The 25,824-nt window shown below is 39.5% G+C and overlaps 1 protein-coding gene across 3 annotated transcripts in view; it reads right to left on the bottom strand.

Annotated features, from left to right (window-relative positions):
* phf2 (PHD finger protein 2) overlaps nt 1-25,824 on the bottom strand; it is a 95,533-nt gene that overhangs the window by 820 nt on the left and 68,889 nt on the right. For all 3 annotated transcript variants that reach the window (XM_062038108.1, XM_062038107.1, XM_062038109.1), the window contains 9 exons: nt 22,023-22,138; nt 21,753-21,931; nt 21,396-21,463; nt 13,477-13,643; nt 7,408-7,724; nt 5,413-5,508; nt 5,224-5,333; nt 4,849-5,152; nt 1-272 (listed from right to left, as the gene is read on the bottom strand). The exon at nt 1-272 is cut by the window's left edge and continues 820 nt beyond it. In XM_062038108.1, the coding sequence (XP_061894092.1) occupies nt 184-272; nt 4,849-5,152; nt 5,224-5,333; nt 5,413-5,508; nt 7,408-7,724; nt 13,477-13,643; nt 21,396-21,463; nt 21,753-21,931; nt 22,023-22,138 (1,446 nt within the window). In that variant the 3' untranslated portion in view covers nt 1-183. The remainder of the gene's footprint in view (nt 273-4,848; nt 5,153-5,223; nt 5,334-5,412; nt 5,509-7,407; nt 7,725-13,476; nt 13,644-21,395; nt 21,464-21,752; nt 21,932-22,022; nt 22,139-25,824) is intronic.

Consider the following 25,824-nt stretch of genomic DNA (forward strand, 5'->3'; position numbering starts at 1 on the left):
AAATATTTATAGTAAGTTATGTACACTTTAATAGCTGAAAAAGTTCAAAGGGAGGCAAAAACCTATTTGCGTGATGTTGGTCTTGGAAATCGAAAAAAAAAAAAAAAAAAAAAAGTATGCTCTCTGTTGTCTTGAATCCTGAAAAGAGGTCCAGGACTTGCCAGTCCAACAGTTCGCTTCATGCTACAGGAGGAGTTTTCCATTTCGATGTATTTTTAAGATCTTTCCAAGTCTCTGTTTTGCTGTGGCCATGCCTTTCTTTAGCCTCTTTGCTGTGAAAAGAACAAGACAAGGCATTAGACAATGTAGCGCATTGTTTCTAGAACTTAGCCGTGACACTTAAAACAAGAAACAGACAGATGATACTGCTGCACAACAACTCGTTCATCAATCACTCAAACCTTGCATTGGCTCTTCAGACTTTTCCTTTCTCTGCCAAAAAACGCGTCCAGGCCACTTGATGACAAACACCTCCATTTTGTTGTCATGTGACTAAGTCACACTCTCCTTGGGGTCTTCTGTGACTCATTCAGGTGTTGGTTTTTTAAACTTCACAATGTGTCTTCTTGAGCAGTGCACATGTTGCTGATTTGCTCCCAATAAGCAGATCCTTCCTTGGAATTTCGGGCTGCTCCCTCAACTTTTCCTGCAGTTATTTTTACCCCACCAGCTGAAATCTTGCATGGTCATTGTTATCTTTCACTACCGTATTTTCCGAACTATAAGGCGCACTTAGAATATTTTTTTCCCCTCAAAACTCAACAGTGTGCCTTATAACCCGGTGCGCCTAATTTACGGAATAATTCTGGTTTTGCTTACCGACCTTGAAGCAATTTTATTTGGTACATAATTAAATGATAAGTGTGACCAGTAGATGGCAGTAAAACATAAGAGATATGTGTAGACTGTAGAGATGCGCGGTTTGCGGACACAACCGCGGAGTCCGCGGGTCGGGCGGATGCATGACGAAAAAAATAGATTTTAAATAGATCCGGGCTGGTGGCGGTTGAACGAATTCGAAAATATATATACATAGTTAAATGTATAAAGAGAATCCTATGCGTCCCAGCAACAAGTGCCGCAAGTGAGCGCTCCTTCAGCGCAGCAGAGCGCATTTTAGAGGCCAGGCGCTCTCGCCTGAATCCTGGCACTGTATATGCCATTTTATTCCAGTGTTATGAGAGTAGCGTATGTGTGTGTGTGGCCCTTTAACAGGTGACAGCATGTGAGGTGAGTGACGTCAGTGAGTGTGTGGGCGAGAGAAGAGAGGGAGCGGTAGCCTGAGTGCGGGCGGGGACTAGTTTGTTTTGTTTTGTGTTGGATTGGCTGTGTGCAAGAAAACAATAAAGCAAGAGTTGCAACTAATCGCCGGACTCATCATTCACCCTAAAGTCGTCCGCTGTGGAGACCCACTTCCGGGTAAAGTGAAGGGTGTTGCCCCGAGCATACATCGGCCCTGGAGAAGTGTCTCCCTGCGCTCTTCGACTACGGTCTGGTAGCAGGAAGCAGGAAAGGTGCAACACCTGCATAGTGCTAACAAAAAAAAAAAGTAAGTAGACATACGGTTGGATATGTTAAACAAATTAGTCTACGTTACCTAGGCTATACCAAATAAGCCCATGTCTAACCTATATTGAGTTCGGTCAGCTGAATAATTTTGATGGTTACGTGTTGTTTGGGCGCACTACAATGCAAAGGAATTAAGGCAATTGCGTTGTTTATTGTGGTTTTTTTCTATTCGAGATATACTACTGTGTGTTAATTGCTTGGCCTCGCTTTCAAGTTAAGCGCATCTCCGATTGGCTACAATGTAAGGCTATTTAGCCTGCTTTGTTTGTCGCGACTGTCTATTTACATTATAATTCAATTATTATTATTTATTTAATTTATTTTTGTTTAAATAGGGATGACATACATATGTTATAGTATAATTTAAGTTTGTGCGCGTGATTGACAGCCTAAGGCTTATGAGGCACATTTTTTATTTATTTTTTTATTTCAACTTAAAAACGTATGAGCCTATGCCTATGCCTACAACATAGGCTATGTGTTTATCTTTATTTTCCTGCCTGTCGTTGACAATTGAGATTGTCTGATATTTTGTCATGGCTGCAGATCAATCAATAAAGGTTCATCTTTGTCGCAAAATTGTTCACTGTTTCACTGTGCACCCCGCCCTCGTCCCTATTTAAACATTATAACGTTAACAAGTTAATATTCATTGAAATAAATTCAGAACATTTTTTTTACCTAACAAAAATATAGGCCTACTCTTTCTAAAACATTTTTTTAACTTCTTAAAAGCATTGTTCTGCTTGCTGCAACTGCGCACACATAGTGTGAGGAAAGCACTCCTGATCTGAGGGCATTGGCAACAATAGTCAACACTTTCTTAATGGAAATGACAATAATATTATAATAATGATAAATAATATTATCACGCATTAATATCTCTTAGCCACTAATGCGTGGCCAAGAGATATTCATGCGTGGCACGCATTGAATGTCTCTGCTGCATTGGATCAGTCTCCCGTCTATATTAGATATATAACAACGGGTCGGTGGCGGGTGGGTGTGGTTTTGATAAAATGTTGGTTCGGGTGGATGGCGACTTTTGTGATGCGGTTGCGGATGAAATAATTGCCTATCCGCGCATCTCTAGTAGACTGCAATATGATGGCAGTCACACATCATATTGCAGTGCATAAGGTGGTACGCTGAGGAGTGCAGATGCCGTTGGCTGCTGCCATAATGCAGAGTGAGGCGGTAATCTCCCGTCTTGTTGTTGCTACCTGTCACACACTAAATACTACAGCTGTGAACCGCCGACACACTGAAGAGAACACAGAAACCATCCAATCTTTACGGATGCCTTTTGGCCAAGCAGAACATCGTCAGTACAAAAAGTCAGTACCGTATTTTCCGGACTATAAGGCGCACTTAAAATCCTTTTTCTTCTCAAAACTCGACAGTGCTCCTTATAACCCAGTGCGCCTAATGTACAGAATAATTCTGGTTGTGCTTACCGAACTCGAAGCAATTTTATTTGGTACATGTTGTAATGATAAGTGTGACCAGTAGATGGCAGTCATACATAAGATATATGTGTAGACTGCAATATGACTCAAGTAAACAACACCAACATTTTATATGCTCCATTGAAAATATAAAACATTACACACGGTGCTCAAAAATCTATCAAAATGTTTTAGTATGACTTTGGTAAGCTATGAAGCTGCACCGCTTGATGGATTGTACTGTGCTTCAACATACCAGTATTATTATGATGTGTGTATAAGGTAAGACATTATCTGGCATTTTGTTTCGCAATATTATGCAAAAGCAACTTTTCTTACCTTCTGGTACCTGCTGATCTGGGATCTGCATAAGCCCTGAAAATGTGCGCGCCTACGCCTTTGTAGTCGATAAGCTTCTTCCTTTTTCTCTATCTTCTTGTTATGGGACAGTCATCCTCCGCTGTTGCCATTTCTAATATAATGTAGTGTAAAGTTCTTACTTATGTCAGTAATCTCGCCATGAAAGCGCTAAAACATACCGGTGTAGTGAGTTTACATTATTCACCCAAGGAACTTTAGTTATTAGAGAGTTCCGGTCGGACGTTTGTTGCACTAGTGAGCCACGGATGAGGAGATGCTGCTCCGTTATTGATTGAAGTAAAGTCTGAATGTCATTAAAACAGTTAGCTCCATCTTTTGACACTTCTTCCACCCCCGTCCTTGCACGCTACACCGCTACAACAAAGATGACGGGAAGAAGACGCTGTCGAAGGTGAGCCACGTAAATAAGACCGTCCACAAAACGGCGCATCCTGAAGCGACTGTCAGAAAGCGGTTTGAAGATGATCTGTAAAACATCATCTATGCAACATTTTGACCAAATAACCACCATTGCATGTTATGTAGACCACAAGGAAGTCTTTTACATTTAGAAAAAAATAAAAAATGACTCCTTTAATGCGCCCTACAGTCCGGTGCGCTCCTAATATATGAAAATAGACCATTCATCGGCAGTGCGCCTTATAACCCGGTGCACCCTATGGTCCAGAAAATACGGTACTTACATTTATCAATTATTGCACCAATAGTGCTCACTTTCTCACCAAGCTTTTTGTTGATGCTCTTGTAGTTCATTCCAGTCTTATTTAAGTCTACAATCGTGACCCTGAGTACAGTTATTTGATCTTGCCCATGGTGGTGTCAAGGTTTGAATGAACAGTGCTTGTGTGGCAGGTGTATTTTAAACACAAAGGGTCTGAACTACTAAAGCAATGATTCTGAAACTGTGGTAGTACATGGGGTCCATCTAGTGGTAAGCCAAAGAATCACTTGATTAAAGTACAGTGTATTATTTTCCTATACTCAAACAAAAGGTTACTGTTGAAACTGTGAGCAACGTTCCCTCTAAGGTGCAATTGCGCACTGCTGACGCGTCCTCTGCGCACAGCAAATCTATGCCGCGCACAAAATAAAATCCAATCTGAACTGCAAACAAAATAAACATAACTATCTGTCATTTTTCCAATGGACTGGACTCCCACTTTATCTACTAATTTAACAATAAGCAATATATAAATATTATTTTTAACAAATCAATAACTGTACCCACTCGACATCTATTGTAGCCGGTCACCCTAGAAGGGGGGTCCCTACATCTGCGATCCCTTATCAAGGTTTTTTTTTTTTTATATGCTAGTTGTAAGCATGCTAACGTGTTTTTCCTTGCTTGGATGTGAGTTTCGATCCAAGAATGTCATTGTGAGTTTGTAAACCCCTTTTGAGACACTGGTGATTAAGGGCTATATAAATACAATTTCATTGATTGACTCACCTTTGGCGTCTGCAGAAGTTCCACGGTCGCCCTTTGCCATCGTGTTGCTGTTGGTGCTTGTGGTGTTGCTGTTTGGAGAAGACATGGACGGTCGCCTTTGGCTTAGGAAAACCCCTGGTGCCATTGGCTGCGACCCCACTGGAGACTTGACTGCTCCAGTGTTGAACTCGTGATCTGTGAGGCTGCCATCGTGCGAGTCCGCATTGTGGTCTGGCGAGCTACTATCCTGAGACATCCTTAGGGGTTCCTCTATCATTATCTTCCTTTTGGTCATTTTTTTCTTCTTTGTCTTTTGTTGCTCCTCCTATTGACACATTGCTTTACTAATTGCATGACTTACTAAGCAGAATTCCAAACGCATAAGAATTGTCATACCTGATGAGATAGCTTTGCTGCAGCAGCAGCCAGGCCTGTTTCTATGGAGGCTACTCGGGCGCCGTCTCTTGCAGGCCTTTCCTGTCGAGGAACCGAGGGTCCTACACGGGCTGCGGAGAAGTTGATACAAAGACTTTAACTACAAAACTAACAGAACCAGAGTGTCATGTTTATCAGGACTTTAATGACCTGTTGGGCTGTATGGAATGTCGTCGCTGCTTTTCCGTTTTTTCGATCTGGATTTGAAAACTGGATTATCTTCCTCAGACTCCAGTGATGGATACACTGTGATAAAAAAAAATGTGTTAGATACTTTGGAATCACAATAAGCTAATAACAAGGGATCATGTCTAGCAGAAGTCAACATGACCGTAAATTAATTCATCAATCAATATATAGGTGTGTTGTACAAGGTCAACTGTATATACTAAGTATGATCATGGCATGCAGTAAGAAACAAACATACAGGTATTTATCACACTTGATAACATTGGCAGCATCTCACCAACAAGCCGCCTCACAAAATAACAAGACTGCCCTTTGTCACAAATCTGTTCATTATTTTTACAGACACAGTTTCTAGGTGCAGGCAAGGCTTCAGAGTCTTGTTTACTATTTGTGGCAGGGAAGGCTGGAGCGGTAGATCAACAGACATATCGGTGCAGCGTCTGCAGTGATGTAGTCGCTGTACCGTAACGTCATGGTGAAGAGATAGCTGAGCCAGAAGGCAAAGCTCTCAATTTAACGGTCCATCTAAGTTCCTACCCTCAACTATGGTCCTGAGCTTTGGGCAGTGACCAAAAGACCAAGAATGCTGATAGTTTCAGTCGAGAGGAGTTTTTCTACAGAGTGGCTAGACTCATGTTCTTCCGCTTATCCGGGTTCGGGTTGTGGGGGAAGCAGTGTTAGTAGGGAAGCCCAGAGTTTCTAGAGTCTAGCCACCTCCTCCAATTCTACAGAGGGGACATTGAGGCATTGTAGCCAACTGTGAGAGAACTGCCTCCAGCGTGTTCTACGTCTACCCTGGGGCCTCTTCCCAAATGGGCACACCAGGAACACCTTACCAGCAAGGCCTCCGAGAGGTCTGCAAATTTCAAATACAGTGCAAAGGAAACTAGTTTCAGCCACTTGTATCCGGGATCTTGGTCTTTCAGTTTCTACCCTAACCTTGTGAACATTTGTGAGGGTAGAACGTAGGTTAGAATTAGGCAAACTATGTCCGTTAAGCCTCTTAATCTGTCCGGCCAGATGTTTTCTAACATATTTTTCGAACCTTTAACATCAAATCTGTAGTTGACAATAGAAGCAAGAGTCTGTGCTTTCTAGTGAGTAAGAGGTCATTATGGTAACCGTAGGGACAGAGTCACCGCAGCTCTAAAAAATACAAGGTAATGATACCAAGCAGAGTGGCTGGAGGTCTGTTAACAAAGCAGGAAAAAAGCGCTAGCCTATGTGACATAAAGAGACACATAAGCAAAGTTACAATGCACTGAGGGTACCAACCAAGACCAGCATCCTGAGGCTAAAGACAAAGTGAAAACAAGGGAGCAGAGGACTAGTGAGCATCACAGGCACTATCTAGGCAGAAACAAAAGGCCTACACCAAGAAGATGGCTCCAGGGTATGAACTGATTAGGGAAGGCCTCAGGCAACTAAAACACAGTCAGGAGGATGAGGAGCCAGATGAGTTGTCATGGAAAAACTTGGAATGTACCACCGACAAACTGAAGAAGAGGCTGACATCGGAAAACAAGTGCCTGGGAAAGGATGCACTGAAAGACAGCACAGAGGCACTAATCAAAGCAGCACAAGAACGTACCCGAAACACAAAATCAATAGAGGCCAGGGTCTACCACACCAGACAGGACCCCAGGTGCAGGCAGAGCAAAGAAACCCCTGAGACAGTGCGGCACATTAAAGCAGGGTGTAAGATGCTGCCAGGCAAGGCATGCATGGAGCGGGACAATCAGGTAGCAGTCTCAGTCTATGGGAAAATACCAATGTTCTATACCATTCCAAATAACCCCTAAAGCCTCTTAGTTACCCTGATAATTTGGAACAGCTGTTTTAATCCACTCAACAGGTTAAAAAAAAACAGGAGCTCTCTGCATTTGGTTTGTGAAAATCCATCCACATCAGCACTAATGACTAGCAATGAATATATGAATTTAAAAATGTTCTTACCATAATCTGAGTCTTTAAAGCATGCATCCATGTGATCCTGGTCATCATCGTAATCAAGACTCTCAATACTGCTGCTTCTCTGCGGTTTCTTAAAGAGGCGTTTTGTCGGTTGCTTGCTGTTACTGCTACCAGCCGTGCTGATGCCTCCGCTGGTCTTCTTGCTGGTCTGCAAGCTGTGCAAGATGTTCTTTGACTGACTATTGTTTCTGGACTGATTGTTGCTCCATGGCTGCTGCAAGCTGTCTGACGATGATAGGTTGGCCATGGACAGCATGCCCTGGATGGCCTCCTGTGTGCTGGGGGATGCAGGTGGCTGACTGGAAGTGTGTGGATAAGAAAAAAACAACAACATTGCCATTAAATATCAGTCATAACTGGTCTGACCAAGTTGAGTGGTAGTGGCAACTATTTCAGAATGGGTTTGCATTTCAAACCCTACAGTATCTTTAAAACTACAGTATATTATTATTATATCATATTATACTCCAACATGTGCAAAACTACTTTTAACATGTTCTAATTCATGATGCAGATTTTGCCATCTAGTTCCAATTTGGTTCAATTGTCACTGAGGAGTTTGTCCTGAATGTTTGGAAAATATCTTAAAATTGCTACTTTGTAGCTACGTAAATGGTCAATGTTGCTCCTGTTTTGGGGCATGGCTTCTCGGAGGTCTGTTTCAAGTGTATTAACTACAAAAAACATTTCTGGAAATGTGTTAGTTTTAGCTATTGAGATCATTTTCAACTGAGGTCCCTGGACAAGGTATACAATGTCAGCATCAAATAAAACAACATACTGTAATTAGAGCATTAAAGTTTGTACATAAAATTAAGATAAAAAAGTTAGATCAATGAATCCTCAGTTCCTACCCAATGGAGATATAATGGAGAAGGTGGTGGCAACAGTGTCTATTAAAAAGACTGCAACAACAATTTTCCATAACTTTGTTCCTCATTTAGACGCGGCCACCGCAACGTCGCCATGCAAATAATTATTTAGAGTGGTCATTCGCCGCACCAATATTTTACATGTCACACTTACATGAGCGTAAAGAAAAGCTCCAGGCCCAGTTTCTCGTTCAGAGCATAAATAAAACCAGAACTAAATAAATTATTCCATACTAATCGTGTTGCTTTCTGACTAGAATTTCAGATGAACTAATTCTAGCCAACAGAGTCTCAGACGTAGGTAATCAACCACAAATAAGATCATAATCCAAAGAGGTTCATTAGGTCTTCAAAAAATTATGCATAAAATCATGTTTTGGAAGCCAAATTAGATTAAGGACGTGCTTTTGTGCAAAGGTTAAGGCTGTACTGAAAACCTAGGATGGATTTTTTAATACACACTTATCAGTGTGTATGTGTGTGGAATTGGAGTTTGACTCTTAATCTAGAATGAAAAAAAAAAAAAAAGTTTAAAAAACAATGTAAGCTACAAAAAATGTTCAAAGTATCCCATAATTGAAGACAAACATGATTTAACTACAGAAACCAAAATAGAAAATGCATAGACAAAAATTTGGAATCAGTACAATTTAAACGGCAAAGTGGTTAACTCAGCTTCCACCAACCCAGCCAATTATTCCAGGATGATTTTATATTTATATTTTGATTAACAGCATCAAGGTGTTTGCTTTGCAGACCTATTGCATTATTTTACAAACTGTTGATTCACTCACACCAGATACATTCATTGTTTCACCATGAAATGTTACACTTGCCAAAAAAGCTGAAGGTGATAAGTACTTGTAAGGACAGAGGTATAGGGGTTCCATTCACTGAATTACATGAAAGCTTTGTGTCAGGAACTCGCATTGCTGCAGTATTTGTGACCCCAAGATGCAGGAACCAGGAGGACAAAGAGCAGGTAAGATGATTTTAATTAATAAACAAAGAGAAAGTAGTCTTTCATGTAACAGTTCACAACATAAAGTCAATCCTCGAGCACTGAGGAACGCGCGGGGCTGGCATAAATGGAAGCCTGCTGATTGGCACCAGGTGTGGACCGGCTGCCAATCAACAGCAGGAGAGGGGAAAACAGCGCTCAGCGAGACAAGCAGGAAATAGAACCAAAATAAGAGCACTGAAAGGAAGTAAACACGACACAAGGAAGCACAAACCGAAAAGGGGTGACAGATCGTCACACTTTGTCTGCAGCAAACTAATCATTTTGTTTGCATTGTCTCTGGACGTACGGAAACAGTCACAAAAATCAGCACTGTTGGCGTTAACGCACTTTTTGCGTCTTTTTACGCATTGAAATCAGAAAGGATGCGCATTTTCGGAAGTGCGCGCATCCCCAAGACACAGATTTTTCTTTTTTCTTTTTACCGACTCTAGCGTGTTATTGTTTTCGTCCGGCAGCGGTAAAGTTTAGATCCATGAAGGAAAAAAGAAAGTGAATGAATGTTTATAACTGAATACATTTACATATGCATAAAAATGTGTTTTCTTTTTTATAATTTTTTTAATGAATTAAGTAACGTTTATGACAACCTTTTTCCAAAACACAATATAGAATGTGAGATATAACAGGATAATGCAAACATTTGTCATTTGTTTTCAACACGCTTACAAAAAAGTGGGACCTCAAAAATGTACTGTGGGACCCCATTTTTATGACTTTATGGGGTCCCTAGGACCCCATTTTGAAAATCCCTAGTGCCATCACATAATCAGTATCATCTAATTTATACTGACGATTACTTCTGTCTCTGAATAATCTTCTTTCTGGTCTCGGTGGTCTTTTAGCACCATTTAGGTAGTCAAAAAAGTAATTCATATTTAAGGCACATTTATTAATACGCAAGGCAGTTCAAAGCGCTTTACAGATGCATACAATTATGGAATCTAAAATCACAAATATAAATAAAATCATCATAGAAATGATCACAAATTAATTTAATTAAATGCAAAATGTTTGTCTGTCTATCTGTGTTGGCCCTGCGATGAGGTGGCGACTTGTCCAGGGTGTACCCTGGCTTCCGCCCGAGTGCGGCTGGGATAGGCTCCAGCCCCCTTGTGACCCTGAGAGGCACAAGCGGTAGAAAATGAAAGGATAGTGCAGATAAAAAACATGCACAGCTAAAAAAAAATTTACCGTCATGCATACAGCATTTACTCTTAAATTAAACCTGCAAACGGACAGGTTTAACTTAAATCTTGCTTTAGAGCAGAATTAGCGCTATTCTCCCTTCAAGAAATTAGATTATTTAAATCAAGACTAGGACATGTCTGAGACTATTTTAATCCACGGCTGAAAAAGACATTACAGTAAATCCTGGATTAAAATGTGATTTAGTCTAGAACTAGGTTTTACTGTACTCCCTGTATGGGAAACCGGGCCTCGCAGCATAGTGTGAAAAGTGAGTGTGTGAAAAGTCCCCTTTTTGCGGAAAGGTACCTATCAGTGGACGAGGGGGTTTAGAACGTACAGTAACTGTATATGTCAAGTCAAGTCAAGTCAAGTCAACTTTATTTATATAGCACATTTTCAACAACTTTTTAGATTGCACCAAAGTGCTTTACAGGTTAAAAAAGCATGGAGAAAAAAAAAAGAGAAAAAAAAAAATATATATATATATATATATATGTATGGTGCGCCATTACGTCCAATCAGCTCAATTCTACTTAGATTTGACCCAGTTTTTGAGGACATTCTTGGTGTGGGGTCTATCCGTAAAAACGAATGTCATGTTGTTTAGGGGTTGACTGTTTAAAAAAAAAAAAACTTACCAAGCCAATGTTTAGGGCAGGGGTCGGCAACCCAAAAGGTTGAAAGAGCCATATTGGACCAAAAATACAACAAAAAAATATCTGTCTGGAGCCGCAAAAAAAAAAGAAGCCTTCTATAAGTGATATAATGAAATCCACACATAATGTAAGTGTATATATTAGCTATATTAGCCTACTATCAAAATGACTATGTGTCACAGGCTGACAACTCTTTGTTGACAGAAATGTTGAAATGTTAATATTCATTCTACACATTTTTACAACATTGGAAAACATTACTAAAACTTCTCAGGGGGTGAGATAACTCCCGGAAATTACGAGCTTAGAATGACCAAAGGTATAGATGTGTGTGTCCAAGTTAAAGAAAACAGCAGGCTGTCTTCTTCTAATGGATTTATAACAATCTATGCAAGCTGGGTTACGTTTGCTGTGGTCTGGAACCACATGGCACACAAACAACTATCAGAAATGCAGCCACTATTACATACATATAATATCTCATGAAAAATGCAGGTATAAATTAAATACACAGAGGACATAGGAAATTAAATGATGCAATACGTACATAAAGCTAGCTGCATGTTGGCATCGATTAGCTTGCAGTCATGCACTGACCAAATATGCCTGATTAGCACTCCACACAAGTCAATATTATCAACAAAGTTCCCCTTTGTGCATTCACACACAGCATAAAACGTTTGGTGGACAAAATGAGACAAAAAAGGAGTGGCATAAAACACGTCTTTCTGTGGCAGCGTCGGAGAAAGTTGTACTTGTAAACAAACTACAGTGAGTTCAAGGACCGCCAAAATTAGTAGGACAAAACGGCGCTCACCAAATACTCTCATCAGAGAAGCATGGTTAATATAAACAGTGTGATTTCTAACAATTAGGGAGGTTTATGTCATGTTGTCCTCCAACAGAAACCCTATTAAAACAAAAATATATTTATCTCCCATCTTTTTCTATTTTCATACATAAAAATAAGTTGGTGCAAAGTAGGGTTGTACGGTATACCGGTATTAGTATAGTACCGCGATACTAATGAATCATATTCGGTACTATACCACCTCTAAAAAGTACCGGTCAACCAACCCCCGGCCCTTGTCGTCGTCACGTCGTGACATTGCTGGTTTACGAGCAGAGGAACATGTTCGGCAGTGCAAAATCACGGAGTACTTACAAGCAGACACAGTGTGTAGACAGAAAAGGGACAACGGAAGCATTTTGGCCTAAAAATTTAAGATAAAGGTGAAGTTATAACACTGAAAAGCCATTAGGAAGAGGTGCTTTAAGACATGTCTATCTAGCTAGCAGCTAACGTCCAGCCGCAGTTTGCAGTGTTTTAGTTACATCTAAATCACTAATCCTTGTCTCCATAAAGTGAGTTTCTTACAAGTATCATTATCACTGCAGGACAAAGAATAGCTAAACATGCTTCACTACACACCGTAGCTCACCGGCGTCACAATGTAAACAAACGCCATTGGTGGATCTACACCTAACATCAACTGTAATGATACCAAGTACAGGAGCGTATCTAGTCGATACTACTATGATTACATGGATATTTTTTAGCTTCACAAAATCTCCTTTAGTTTTTTTTTAAATTTATATTGTGTTTATAATCTCAGGAAATATGTCCCTGGACACATGAGGACTTTCAATATGACGAATGCATGATCCTGTAACAACTTGGTATCAGATTGATACCCAAATTTGTGGTATCATCCAAAACTAATGTAAAGTATCGAACAACAGAAGAATAAGTGATAATTACATTTTAACAGAAGTATACATAGAACATGTTAAAAGAGAAAGTAAGCTGATATTAACAGTAAATTAACAAGTAGATTAATAATCCATTTTCTACCGCTTGTCCTTAATAATTTTGACAAAATAATAGAATGGAAAATGACAATATGTTACTGTATATGTCAGCAGCTAAATTAGGAACCTTTGTTTGCTTACTTACTACTAAAAGAAAAGGTGTCTTGTATGTTCACTATTTTATTTAAGCACAAACTTGCAATAAGAAACATATGTTTAATGTACCCTAAGATTTTTTGCTAAAATAAAATAAAGCCAATAATGCAATTTATGGTGGTCCCCTTTATTTAAAAAAGTACAGAAAAGTATCGAAATACATTTTGGTACCGGTACTAAAATATTAATATCGGGACAACACTGGTACAAAGATGTAAGACCAAAAAATATTGTTCTGTTTCTTTGCGTTATCTTGGGACACTTATAGATAGAATCATTGCATCATGATGAGGGCATGAGTATAGCAACAGACAGATGAGAAAACAGGGTGAGGTCAGTCTACCTGTTGGTGCTGTAGTCAATCCCGCCCACTTGCTTGCTGGCCTGCAGCAAGTCAAGAATGCCAGCAGCGCTGCCACCTTTTTTTTTGGCCTTTGAGTTGCGACATTTCGTCTCAGGCTTGGCTTCTGTGTCTATATGCAGCGTTTCTTCGTCTGAAGAATCAGCACCCTGGTTGCAGACAAAGTGTACATGCATAGGTGTCAAGAAAACAATTTATTGGCAATGAGGAACAAGCAGATCAAGAATGTTCATGCAAATCTTCGAATGGTCAAAAATGTTTTTATTCCCGCTACTGCTTTCTTTTTTTGTCTTTCCTTTCCAGATTCTCTTATTTCTGAAGCAGGGCGGAGAAACGAGGAACATCTGCAGCTGCTTTTCAATTAGTGCTGTTCTTCTTACCAAGCCAAGAACTGATTATTATTTCAGGAACAAAATGTTTTGATCCACAAACTCAAAAATGATGGAAACAAAAAGTGTCTACATAGTTTTTCACTACATTTTAGATACAAATGGTTTATGATGAAAAACATTTAGATATAAATTTTTTTTTTTTTTTCTGATTAAATCAATGGGTGTGTTTATTCTCCCAGTCGGGATCAATACAGTAGTTCAGTCACAAAGACATTCTGTGCCTTCCTGCGAAGCCACATCCAGGGCAGATTTACTGGTGAGCTCCAGCAGACAGCAAGACTAAAGTCTGTCACTGAAGTTGCTGCTATGTGTCAATGTTGTGTTTCAACTTCTAGGCTAATTTTAGCCATTGTTCTTTATTTTGTTCTTCTTGGGCTGCACTTCCAGCTGTGTAAGGGGGAAGATGCACCATGCTGACTGAACAATAATTACGTCGTGACGAGCCTGACTTTCGCGGCGGTGGATGGAGACGGTTGTGCAAACACAGACATAAAACACATTCACTAAAGCCATGTTTGATCGAGGTAATATATGCTAACAGCTGAGCACCGTGATCCAACTCAAATTAATCACAATCATCGTTCACGATCACATAATCGCCCGGCCTTACTCCATTGTTGTCATGGCGAGGTTGCAGCTTACTGCGAGGTTTGTTCCCCCGGGATGCAATCGGACTACTCCGGACAAGGCGTGCAGGTAAAAACATGATTGAATTATCCAAAATCATCCAACTTACAAAACAAAGGCAAGCGTGCCTATCGCACGTGGAAGCTAAGGCAAAAACTTAGGGCAGGAAACATGGAACTATACACATGAAACCTCCCGAAACTGTGGCATGAAATTAAACAAGACTTACGCAGCAAGGCATGAGGCAAAACAAATTACGCCAGGCCGAATGACTGGCAAAGGCAGGCTTAAACAATGCCTCTGATTAGAGACAGGTGAGCGTCCCGAACACCAGAGGCAGGTGAAAACAATAAGTAACCATGGTAACAAACACAGGAGGTGCACAAACAACAGGAACTATTGCAGTCCAAAACTAACAGAACATAACAAAAACATGATCCTGACCACGGATCATGACAATTGTTAGCTGACTTGTGCCAACGTTTACAGTGGAACTTCGATTTACGAACGCCTTTATTTAGACTTAGACACATTTTATTGATCCACAGGGGAAATTGTTCCACACAGTAGCTCAGTTACAAAGGATGGAAAGGGTAAGGATGGAAAGGATAATGCACACAAGGGCACAAAAAGAGGGCAAAAACAAAAGGTATAAAGTAGACTAAAAATGTACCATAGTAGCAACTGAAAAGATAACATATATGTGATATTTGCAACCTTTTTGGTTAACAAACCTTTACATCGCGCCAAATATGCCTCGGAATACAAACAAACACTTCATTCTTCATTTTGCATGCCATTTGAAGTCAATGGGGGTTGCTATTCTATCGACATCACTTCCTGTACACACTGGCACGGCCATTTTGGAGAGGCTAGTCCTCCTACGTCACATCCGAAGAGCTTCAACGGCAAGCAGCACTTCTGACGAGTTTATTTCCACAATTGTTGTACCATGCGTCGGTCAGAGCTGTGTCAGCCTGTCTTAGAGATCACTTTGTGTGATCAGAAACGCTTTGAATGTGTCCAAACACTCACAGTCTCGCTGTACAGCTTCGGTTTGCTAGACAACCGCTTTGAGCTACTGTTTTAGCTTGTTAGCCTCGAGCTTATGGCACCATCAGTTCAAGAATTGTATTACAGTAAAGGGCTGTGTTCCGCAGCAATTCTTTAATTGTAAAGACACCAAAAAATATGCCACAGCGGACCTTTGTGACAGCGAAGGAGAAGGCACTACCGGGACACAAGCCAATGAAGGATCGCCTCACCCTGCTAGTTTGTGCTAATGCTAGCGGCGGCTACATGAAGCCACTGCTTGTTTTTCACTCCGAAACTCCCACAGTGTTCAACAATGCCACAAATATTCGCAGACATAAGGTAAAATGATTTAACGTTTTGTAGCGCACCAACAAGACTTTTGTGTTGACGTTTAAAGGCCTACTGAAAGCCACTACTACCGACCACGCAGTCTGATAGTTTATATATCAATGATGAAATCTTAACATTATAACACATGCCAATACGGCCGGGTTAACTTATAAAGTGACATTTTAAATTTGCCGCTAAACTTCCGGTTCGAAACGCCTCTGAGGATGACGTATGCGCGTGACGTAGCCCGGCGAACACGGGTATGCCTTCCACATTGAAGTCGATACGAAAAAGCTCTGTTTTCATTTCATAATTCCACAGTATTCTGGACATCTGTGTTCGTGAATCTGTTTCAATCATGTTCATTGCATTATGGAGAAGGAAGCCAAGCAAGCAAAGAAGAAAGTTGTCGGTGCGAAATGGACGTATTTTTCGAACGTAGTCAGCCACAACAGTACACAGCCGGCGCTTCTTTGTTTACATTCCCGAAAGATGCAGTCAAGATGGAAGAACTCGGATAACAGAGACTCTAACCAGGAGGACTTTTGATTTGGATACACAGACGCCTGTAGAGAACTGGGACAACACAGACTCTTACCAGGATTACTTTGATTTGGATGACAAAGACGCAGACGTGCTACTGTGAGTATGCAGCTTTGGCTTTTTTTTGCGTATGTACGTAACTTTTTTAAAATATATAAGCTTTATGAACCTTGGGTTAGGTGAACGGTCTTTTGGGCTGAGTGATTGTGTGTGTTGATCATGTGTTTGAATTGTATTGGCGTGTTCTATGGAGCTAGGAGCTAGCAGAGGAGCTAGCATAACACGTACCGTACCTACGTGCGCGTCACGTACGTAACTTTTTAAAAATATATAAGCTTTATGAACCTTGGATTAGGTGAACGGTCTTTTGGGCTGAGTGATTGTGTGTGTTGATCATGTGTTTGAATTGTATTGGCGTGTTCTATGGAGCTAGGAGCTAGCAGAGGAGCTAGCATAACACATACCGTACCTACGTGCGCGTCACGTACGTAACTTTTTAAAAATATATAAGCTTTATGAACCTTGGGTTAGGTGAACGGTCTTTTGGGCTGAGTGATTGTGTGTGTTGATCAGGTGTTTGAATTGTATTGGCGTGTTCTATGGAGCTAGGAGCTAGCAGAGGAGCTAGGAGCTAGCATAACAAACACGCAGGTGTTATTATGCAGGATTAATTTGTGGCATATTAAATATAAGCCTGGTTGTGTTGTGGCTAATAGAGTATATATATGTCTTGTGTTTATTTACTGTTGTAGTCATTCCCAGCTGAATATCAGGTACCGTGAGTATGCAGCCTTGGCTGCTAAACATTCGATAACTTGACCGTATGTGCGCGTCACGTACGTAACTTTTTAAAAATATATAAGCTTTATGAACCTTGGGTTAAGGAAACGGTCTTTTGGGCTGAGTGATGGTGTGTGTTGATCAGGTGTTTGAATTGTATTGGCGTGTTCTATGGAGCTAGGAGCTAGCAGAGGAGCTAGGAGCTAGCATAACAAACACGCAGGTGTTTTTATGCAGGATTAATTTGTGGCATATTAAATATAAGCCTGGTTGTGTTGTGGCTAATAGAGTATATATATGTCTTGTGTTTATTTACTGTTGTAGTCATTCCCAGCTGAATATCAGGTCACCCCCGGCTCTTACAGCATCTTCCCTATCTGAATAGCTTCAACTCCCCACTAGTCCTTCACTTGCACTTTACTCATCCACAAATCTTTCATCCTCGCTCAAATTAATGGGGAAATTGTCGCTTTCTCGGTCCGAATCTCTCTCACTTCATGCGGCCATCATTGTAAACAATAGGGAACTTTGCGTATATGTTCAACTGACTACGTCACGCTACTTCCGGTAGGGGCAAGCCTTTTTTTTATCAGATACCAAAAGTTGCAATCTTTATCGTCGTTGTTCTATACTAAATCCTTTCAGCAAAAATATGGCAATATCGCGAAATGATCAAGTATGACACATAGAATAGATCTGCTATCCCCGTTTAAATAAAAAAAATTCATTTCAGTAGGCCTTTAAAGTTAAAGTTAAAGTACCAATGATTGTCACACACACATTAAGTGTAGCGAAATTATTCTCTGCATTTGACCCATCACCCTTGATCACCCCCTGGGCGGTGAGGGGAGCAGTGGCCGCGCCCGGGAATCATTTTTGGTGATTTAAACCCCAATTCCAACCCTTAATGCTAAGTGCCAAGCAGGGAGGTAACGGGTCCCATTTTTATAGTCTTTGGTATGACTCGGCTGGGGTTTGAACTCACAAACTACCGATCTCAGGGCGGACAAAGCTTGCTGTAATGTTATTGTGTTGTTTAGATAAAAAATAGATGTTGAGCTTTTACCCCCTTGTTATGTTGGTTTGATATATTTAGTATATACAATTAATCAAATGTTCATAGGTTCTTATGGGAAACTCTGCTTCACTATACACACTTTTCATTTTACAAACCATGCTCAAGAACCAATTAAGTTCATAAATCAAGGTTCCACTGTATTTACAAGTTAGAATGCATTAAAAAAAAAGAAAAACATGTGTTCTTGTCTTACATAAGGATTGTGAATGCCATTCATCCATCCATCCATCCATTTCCTACCGCTTACTCCCTTCGGGGTCGCGGGGGGTGCTGGAGCCTATCTCAGCTACAATCGGGCGGAAGGCGGGGTACACCCTGGACAAGTGGCCACCTCATCGCAGGGCCAACACAGATAGACAGACAACATTCACACTCACATTCACACAGTAGGGCCAATTTAGTGTTGCCAATCAACCTATCCCCAGGGGCATGTCTTTGGAGGTGGGAGGAAGCCGGAGTACCCGGAGGGAACCCACGCAGTCACGGGGAGGACATGCAAACTCCACACAGAAAGATCCCGAGGCCGGGATTGAACTCACGACTACTCAGGACCTTCGTATTGTGAGGCAGACGCACTAACCCCTCTACCACCGTGCTGCCTTGGATTGTGAATGATGGACAAAAATTCAAAAAAGTGCAGTTCCCCTTTAAAATGAATCTTATGGGAAACTCTGCTTCACTATACAAACTTTTTGTTTTACAAACCATGCTGAAGAACCAATTAAGTTCATAAATCAAGGTCCCACTGTATATATGAGTTAGAATGCATAAAAAAACAAACATATGTGTTCTTGTCTTACATAAGGATTTTGAACGATTGACATTTCAAAAAAGTGCAGTTCCCCTTCAAAATGAATTATCAAAGCAACAAAGTACAAAGCAATGCTTTTTTTTTCTAGTGAATTCCTCAATTTACTCGATGAATCATTGCAGCTCTAACTGGGACACAGCTGTGGTAAAGATTTGCTGGGCTTGGCAGCTCATCAGCCGATCACTTAAAAAAAGGCAAATATACTACTAGTTTTGGAAGTATCCTTGCCTCCTCAGTTTTTAGTATTGTGGATTTGAGAATAAACTTGTTTGGAAGTTTCCCTGCCTGAAATGGTCACTCGGGTGAATGCATTTGGGTCCATCGTGACTCTACAGCTCAACCCCAATAGCAGAATGAACCAAGCTACAAAAATGGTCATGGCTACTCTTAGACCCTATCTTTAACTCGAATTTCAACATTTGAAGAGTGTTTTTGAAATAATTTAAAATCCTGTAATCCCTCCAGGTTCAGTAAGAGTGAGTAGGTACGAATGGACTAGTGTGAGTACACCCATTTATATACCTCAGCTATGTCTTTTAACTTTTAAAAATCCGCTGGACCCCAGTACAGGGGGCAGTGTGTTTGCATTTGTGTTGCTGTGGTAACTTCTACAAGGGGCTTGTATCAATAAACAAATGCTATTCATTCATCAGCTAAAAGCTCAACCACACCTATTTTGGAAAAAAACCGGAAGATCCTTTTAACCACAAGCATTTAAATGGACACAAGTAGAAAACAAGCAAGCATTCATGAATAATGCTTGCTCGTTACAGGCCTCAAATTTTTACTTTTTAAGGTCAAGGCAAGTGTTGCCTTAAAGGAGGGCTCATATTTTAGGGCACCAAGGCAAGTTAGAAGGGCACCAAGGCAAACATTATTTTTCTTTCGAGGCAGGAGATATAATATATATATAAAAAATAGATAAAAAATAGTGTTCATGTATGAGATCTAGGGATGCCAATTATGACCAAAGTAATAATTAAGATTATTGTTATCAATATTGAAACCACGATTACTGATTGTTAAGTAAAGCAGTGTTGGGGTGTGAATGTAATACCATCATGTCATTTGTAATGTCTAATAAAAAGACTATAGATAAACGTTATCTATATATTTATAGACAAATATATATATTTTTAAATTCTTTAACAACATCAACTTGTCAGCTTTTTGTCATTACATGATGCCTTTATATCTATTTTTACATTTTGATAGAGAAAGTTTTATTTTATTTTTTAAGTTATGTAGAAGTAGATGCTGTATCGGGACAGATCCATTAAGAGTTTGAGCAGAAATATGTCATAGTAACTAACAATACACAATAAAACATTAACAAAATTATGTGTCACATGAATGATTTTTGAAGTAACACCTTAGTGACATGATAAAAACCACAATTAATGTAAAAAAAAAACCTGGGGTTTACTTTTTGATATCAAAATAAAAGACAAAGCAGTTTGGCTAATGAAGATGAAGTCTAATAAACAAGCTTTGTTCTTCTCCAACGCCTCCCTAGTGTTTTAGTACAACAGTTTGGCCAACAAAAAAAAAACGTAGTGATACCTCTCACATCGAATACACAATCTTCACCGCCTGCGTTCAATTCGATGAGATGACTTAACATTTTAGCCAGTATTGATGTTATTTGAACACTGATACAGTTTGCAGTTAAATAAAAGATGAGTGCACATCCCAGTAAACAAAGTAAAGACTTTATAAACAAGTTGTGACAACGTTCACGACACATCGCCTGCTGCAAAACATCAAATAGTTTTCTCCTTCGCTGTATACTTTTAGTGTGGGGACAAGTGTCTCCAATATTGTCCACACCTGTCTCCATCTAAACACAGCAGTGTGCTCTTAAACGCACGGCGGGAAGCGAGGGAAAATGACGTTAAAACAAGTGCTTGGCTCCGTTCACTCCGAGGGGAAATCTCCGCAGCAAAGTCGTTGTCGTTGGTCCGCCATGATTATCAAGCCAAACGACGCTAGTGCGCATGTGCCTGACTTCGTGTTGCCGAAAATGCATTAATAAATGAAATTTTTTCGGTAATTAACAAATTAAACGGTATTACTAACCGTCGGGAATTTTATCGCAAATTATCATTATACTGTTTATTGTTACATACCTCGTCCATTAACAAGTAAAAAGTCAAGGGCAGTCACGGCATGTTCTTGTCGTAAATGTTGGTCAATTTGTACGGCGAAAGACGAGGGAAGTTGCCGCAATTGCTGCGGTTAAATTCGAGCCCTGTCATTACATCCATGTGTACAAGTTTTCAAATGATCACATTCATTTACATACCTTTGTCACCAAGGGCTGGAACTTTGGTTTTTTGGCTGGCTGAATTGGTTCTCGGATTTCTGACAAAACTGCAAAACAACATATTTGTAATCAAGAAAGAGATCAATATACTTTTTCATGGCTTGTCGCTGATATTACCTAAGCAGTCATTAGATCGGTTGTTTCTAATCTGTGGTTAAATTGCATCGTTACTGACGTGTCAAAACAATGAAAGACAAATATACAGAGGTGCCTTAAAATACTGTATATAAGTGACCCAAAATACTCAAGTTGGGACACAACACGGTTTTTAGTAATTAAAAAGAAAGTGAAATATTCAAGTGACACTAAAAGGCGACCTGATACCACAATACTCACAGGAAAGATCTCTCTTTACGGCGTTCTTTTTCCGTCTGATGGGGAATTCGTCAATCTTCAGTTCTCCCTCATCTGAGACGTATTCATACTCATCTCTCACCGGCTTAGGTTTGTCCTCTTTTAGGTTTTGTAATGTCCCAAAATGACTTGTGTTAGTCTGAGGTTTTAGTGTCTTGACCCTAAATAGGAAACCAAACACAAAGAGTAAGTGGATCAGATAGAAAGTGACCTGGACGTGCTTGAGGTGAAACTCATACATATTAAACGTACCCCAGGATTTTCTTGCGTGCCATTGTGAAGCTGACTTTGTCTTTATTGCCCAGCAGTGACGTCCTGTCAAATTTGCATTCCTCTTCCATTTTCAGCAGAGAGTCTGGTTTACTGTTCTGTAAGGCCAAAAGACAATGTCACAATCAAACAAGGATATTGACTGGAAAGTATAAAAGAAAGTTTGCTAAGTTGAAAAAACATAGCTGTCGGTAGAATGATTCAATTTAGCAATCACAGGCGGTTGTTAGCCAGGTGTGACAGCGTTTTTGTTATCTGATTTTTTTGGAGGCGTGACACAATACAAATTAACAGTGAGGGACGGTAAGTGTTTGTGGTGTCCCATGTCTCCTCGGTAAACAAAAACAGTTCAATCTTTTGCTAGCAGGAGTCATGGCTAACAATAGTACTAAGGAGAAGTCAGAGCTTGAAAACACCCTTCTGTCATTAAAGCAGACCTGGGCAAATTAAGGCCAGGGGGCCGCATGCGGCCCATTAAGCTTTTCAATCTGGCCCGGCGGACATTCCCAAATAATTTTTTTGGATCCTTAAGATCGAATCTGTAGCTGCCATTATGATGTGCAGTGATGTTTTCTAATGACCGTAAGTTTTGAACTATACTAAGTATTTCAATGGTTGGAATCTGCGCTTTTGCATGATATACTAGTTACTAGGGCTGCGAATCTTTGGGTGTCCCACGATTCGATTCAATATCGATTCTTGGGGTCACGATTCGATTCAAAATCGATTCTTGGGGTCACGATTCGATTCAAAATCGATTTTTTCGATTCAACAACGGTATTTTTCCGATTCAAAACAATTGTCTATTCATTCAATACATAGGATTTCAGCAGGATCTACCCCAGTCTGCTGACATGCAAGCAGAGAAGTAGATTTTTGTAAAAAGCTTTTATAATTGTAAAGGACAATGTTTTATCAACTGATTGCAATAATGTACATTTGTTTGAACTATTAAATGAACCAAAAATATGACTTATTTTATCTTTGTGAAAATATTGGACACAGTGTGTTGTCAAGCTTATGAGATGCTGTGATAATGGTGTAAGCCACTGTGACACTATTGTTCATTTTTTAAATTTTTGTATAAATGTCTAATGATAATGTCAATGAGGGATTTTTAATCACTGCTATGTTGAAATTGTAACTAATATTGATACTGTTGTTGATAATATTCATCTTTGTTTCACTACTTTTGGATTGTTCTGTGTCGTTTTTGTGTCTCCTCTCAATTGCTCTGTTTATTGCAGTTCTGAGTGTTGCTGGGTCGGGTTTGGTTTTGGAATTGGATTGCATTGTTATGGTATTGCTTTGTATTATTTTGTTAGATAGATCAATAAATACATTTAAAAACTTTTTTTTTTTTTTAATTAAAAAAAAATAGATTTTTGAAAAATGAGAATCGATACTGAATCGTACAACGTGAGAATCGCGATTTGAATTCGAATCGATTTTTTCCCCACACCCCTACTAGTTACTATGGTAATCTAATTAGTTACTATGGTAATCTAATTAGTTACTATGGATGTGGCGACTTGTCCAGGGTGTACCCTGCCTTCCGCCCATGTGCAGCTGGGATAGACTCCAGCAACCCCTGCGACCCCATAAGGGACAAGTGGTAGAAAACGGATGGGGTAATCTAATTAGTTTCTTTTCTTTTCTTTTCTACTCTGCTCCGGGGTGGACCGCTATCCTGTCCATCAGATGGGGACATCTCTACGCTGCTGACCCGTCTCCACTCGGGATGGTTCCCGCTGGCCCCACCATGGACTGGACTTTCGCTGATGTGTTGGACTTTCACAATATTATGTCAGACCCACTCGACACCGAGGATGTCGTTGTGGCTTGTACAGCCCTTTGAGACACTTGTGATTTAGGGCTATATAAATAAACATTGATTGATTGATTGATTGATAGTTACTATGGTCATCTAATTAGTTACTATTGTAATCTAAGTCCCAGCAGCTCAGACGAGGCACCAAGCAGTGTTAGTGGGGAGTGTTTCCATAGCGGCCAGCCTAAAATGCGGGTGTCAGGGACAGACGCGGAAGGAGATTTTTACAACAAAATTCTAAAGCTTAGTGATATATTAGATGTATCAGATAGTAGGTGGGTTTTTTTTACCCTTCGCGTTCATATTTCGCTGTGTTTGTTGCATTTTTGTTGCGTTTCGCTTGATTGTAAAATATGTCGATCGAGAGGGGGTGTGATGTTCTATTGTTGTCAATATTCAGTGTTTTATCGTTCATAGTTAATATTGTAAAACCCACAATCTTTATTTTCATGTACATTCTGGGTGTCTCATTCAGTAAAAAAATGTAAAATTCCATTCTGTTTTTTAAGTCGGTCTGTGATATCGTTTTTAGCATTCAATCAGACATTATTGTGAGGTTGTATATTAGTGTTCCTAAAAATCAGATATACCAGCCTCCAGACACATTTTTTTCTCTAAATTTGGCCCACCGAGTCAAAATAATTGCCCAGGCCTGCATTAAAGCCTCCTGTTTGTTAACACTTGGCCTTTTTGGTGAAATAGGTGAACAAATACAAGTGGAAACAATGACAGCAGTGTGCCACCACTGTTCAGTAGAGACAGAAAACAGGACTACAAACTGGAACTATCGATACTGTACTTCAACCAATAATAAACTTTACTACAAATAAAATAATGATTCACACTCTTCAAACCCTCCACTGCAGTACAATGATGGAAAGCATACAGTAGCTGACCAATCAGCAATGAGATGGACAGGCAGTTGGATGCAGATGCAGGAAAGAGTTGGACTCCAAACGGCAATATGAATAATGAGCAAGTAAAATAAAGAAAAAATCTAAACAAAAGGAGCCTTGTGCTTCACTTGAAGGTGGCTATTTTGTTGTAACACAACTTTGTGTGGCATAAACAACCCAGCTGTCACCACTAAGAGAATAACAATTAGACGTCAGACATTTACTCATGGTTTCCCCATGTTGACCTGACCTAATTATTCTGTGCCAATACTTCCTTGTTTGCTTGCTACTTGCTTCCACGCTAAATCATGTTTGGGTATGTTCTTTATTTATTTATATATATATATATATATATATATATATATATATATATATATATATATATATATATATATATATATATATATATATATATATATATATATATATATATATATATATATATATATATATATACACATTTTCTATATTGTTATATTAATTTACCCGTTATATTTATTTAATTTTAATGAAATTGTATTTTATTTATATTACACATATTTTCTTATATATATATATATATATTTTTTTTTTAACATGTTTTTTTCTGGTCTGCTTTTATCGTGTAATTTATTATTTTCCTACCCTTAATGCTTTCATTTTTCTTCCATTTCATTTGATTGCAGTCATGTTTATTTTGTTCTGTTTTTATATTTTACACTACAATTTAGAAATTTGCACAATGTGTGATAAATAAAGTGTGTCTACCTATGTTTCTATATTTTGACAGAGATGTAAAGAGTTTTGTATATCTTTCAAATAATGTGTTGTACATTTATGAACTTTATTAACAGTAATAAGTTTATCAAAGTGTTGATTAGGGGTGTCCTGATCTGATATTGATGATTGGCTTACATTTAAAATGCCTGATAAAAGCTCCAATACAAGCAGTCCTTCAGCGTATTTACATGAGCAATGATGGACAGCCATATAAATGTCCTCCAATAAGCACACAATGTTGGTATTTTCTTGTATTTTTGTCAAGTCATTTACAAAAGATAAACATGGGAGGCTATAG

This window comes from Entelurus aequoreus, linkage group LG26, assembly GCF_033978785.1.
Source record: "Entelurus aequoreus isolate RoL-2023_Sb linkage group LG26, RoL_Eaeq_v1.1, whole genome shotgun sequence".
In the NCBI taxonomy this organism is placed as follows: domain Eukaryota; kingdom Metazoa; phylum Chordata; class Actinopteri; order Syngnathiformes; family Syngnathidae; genus Entelurus; species Entelurus aequoreus.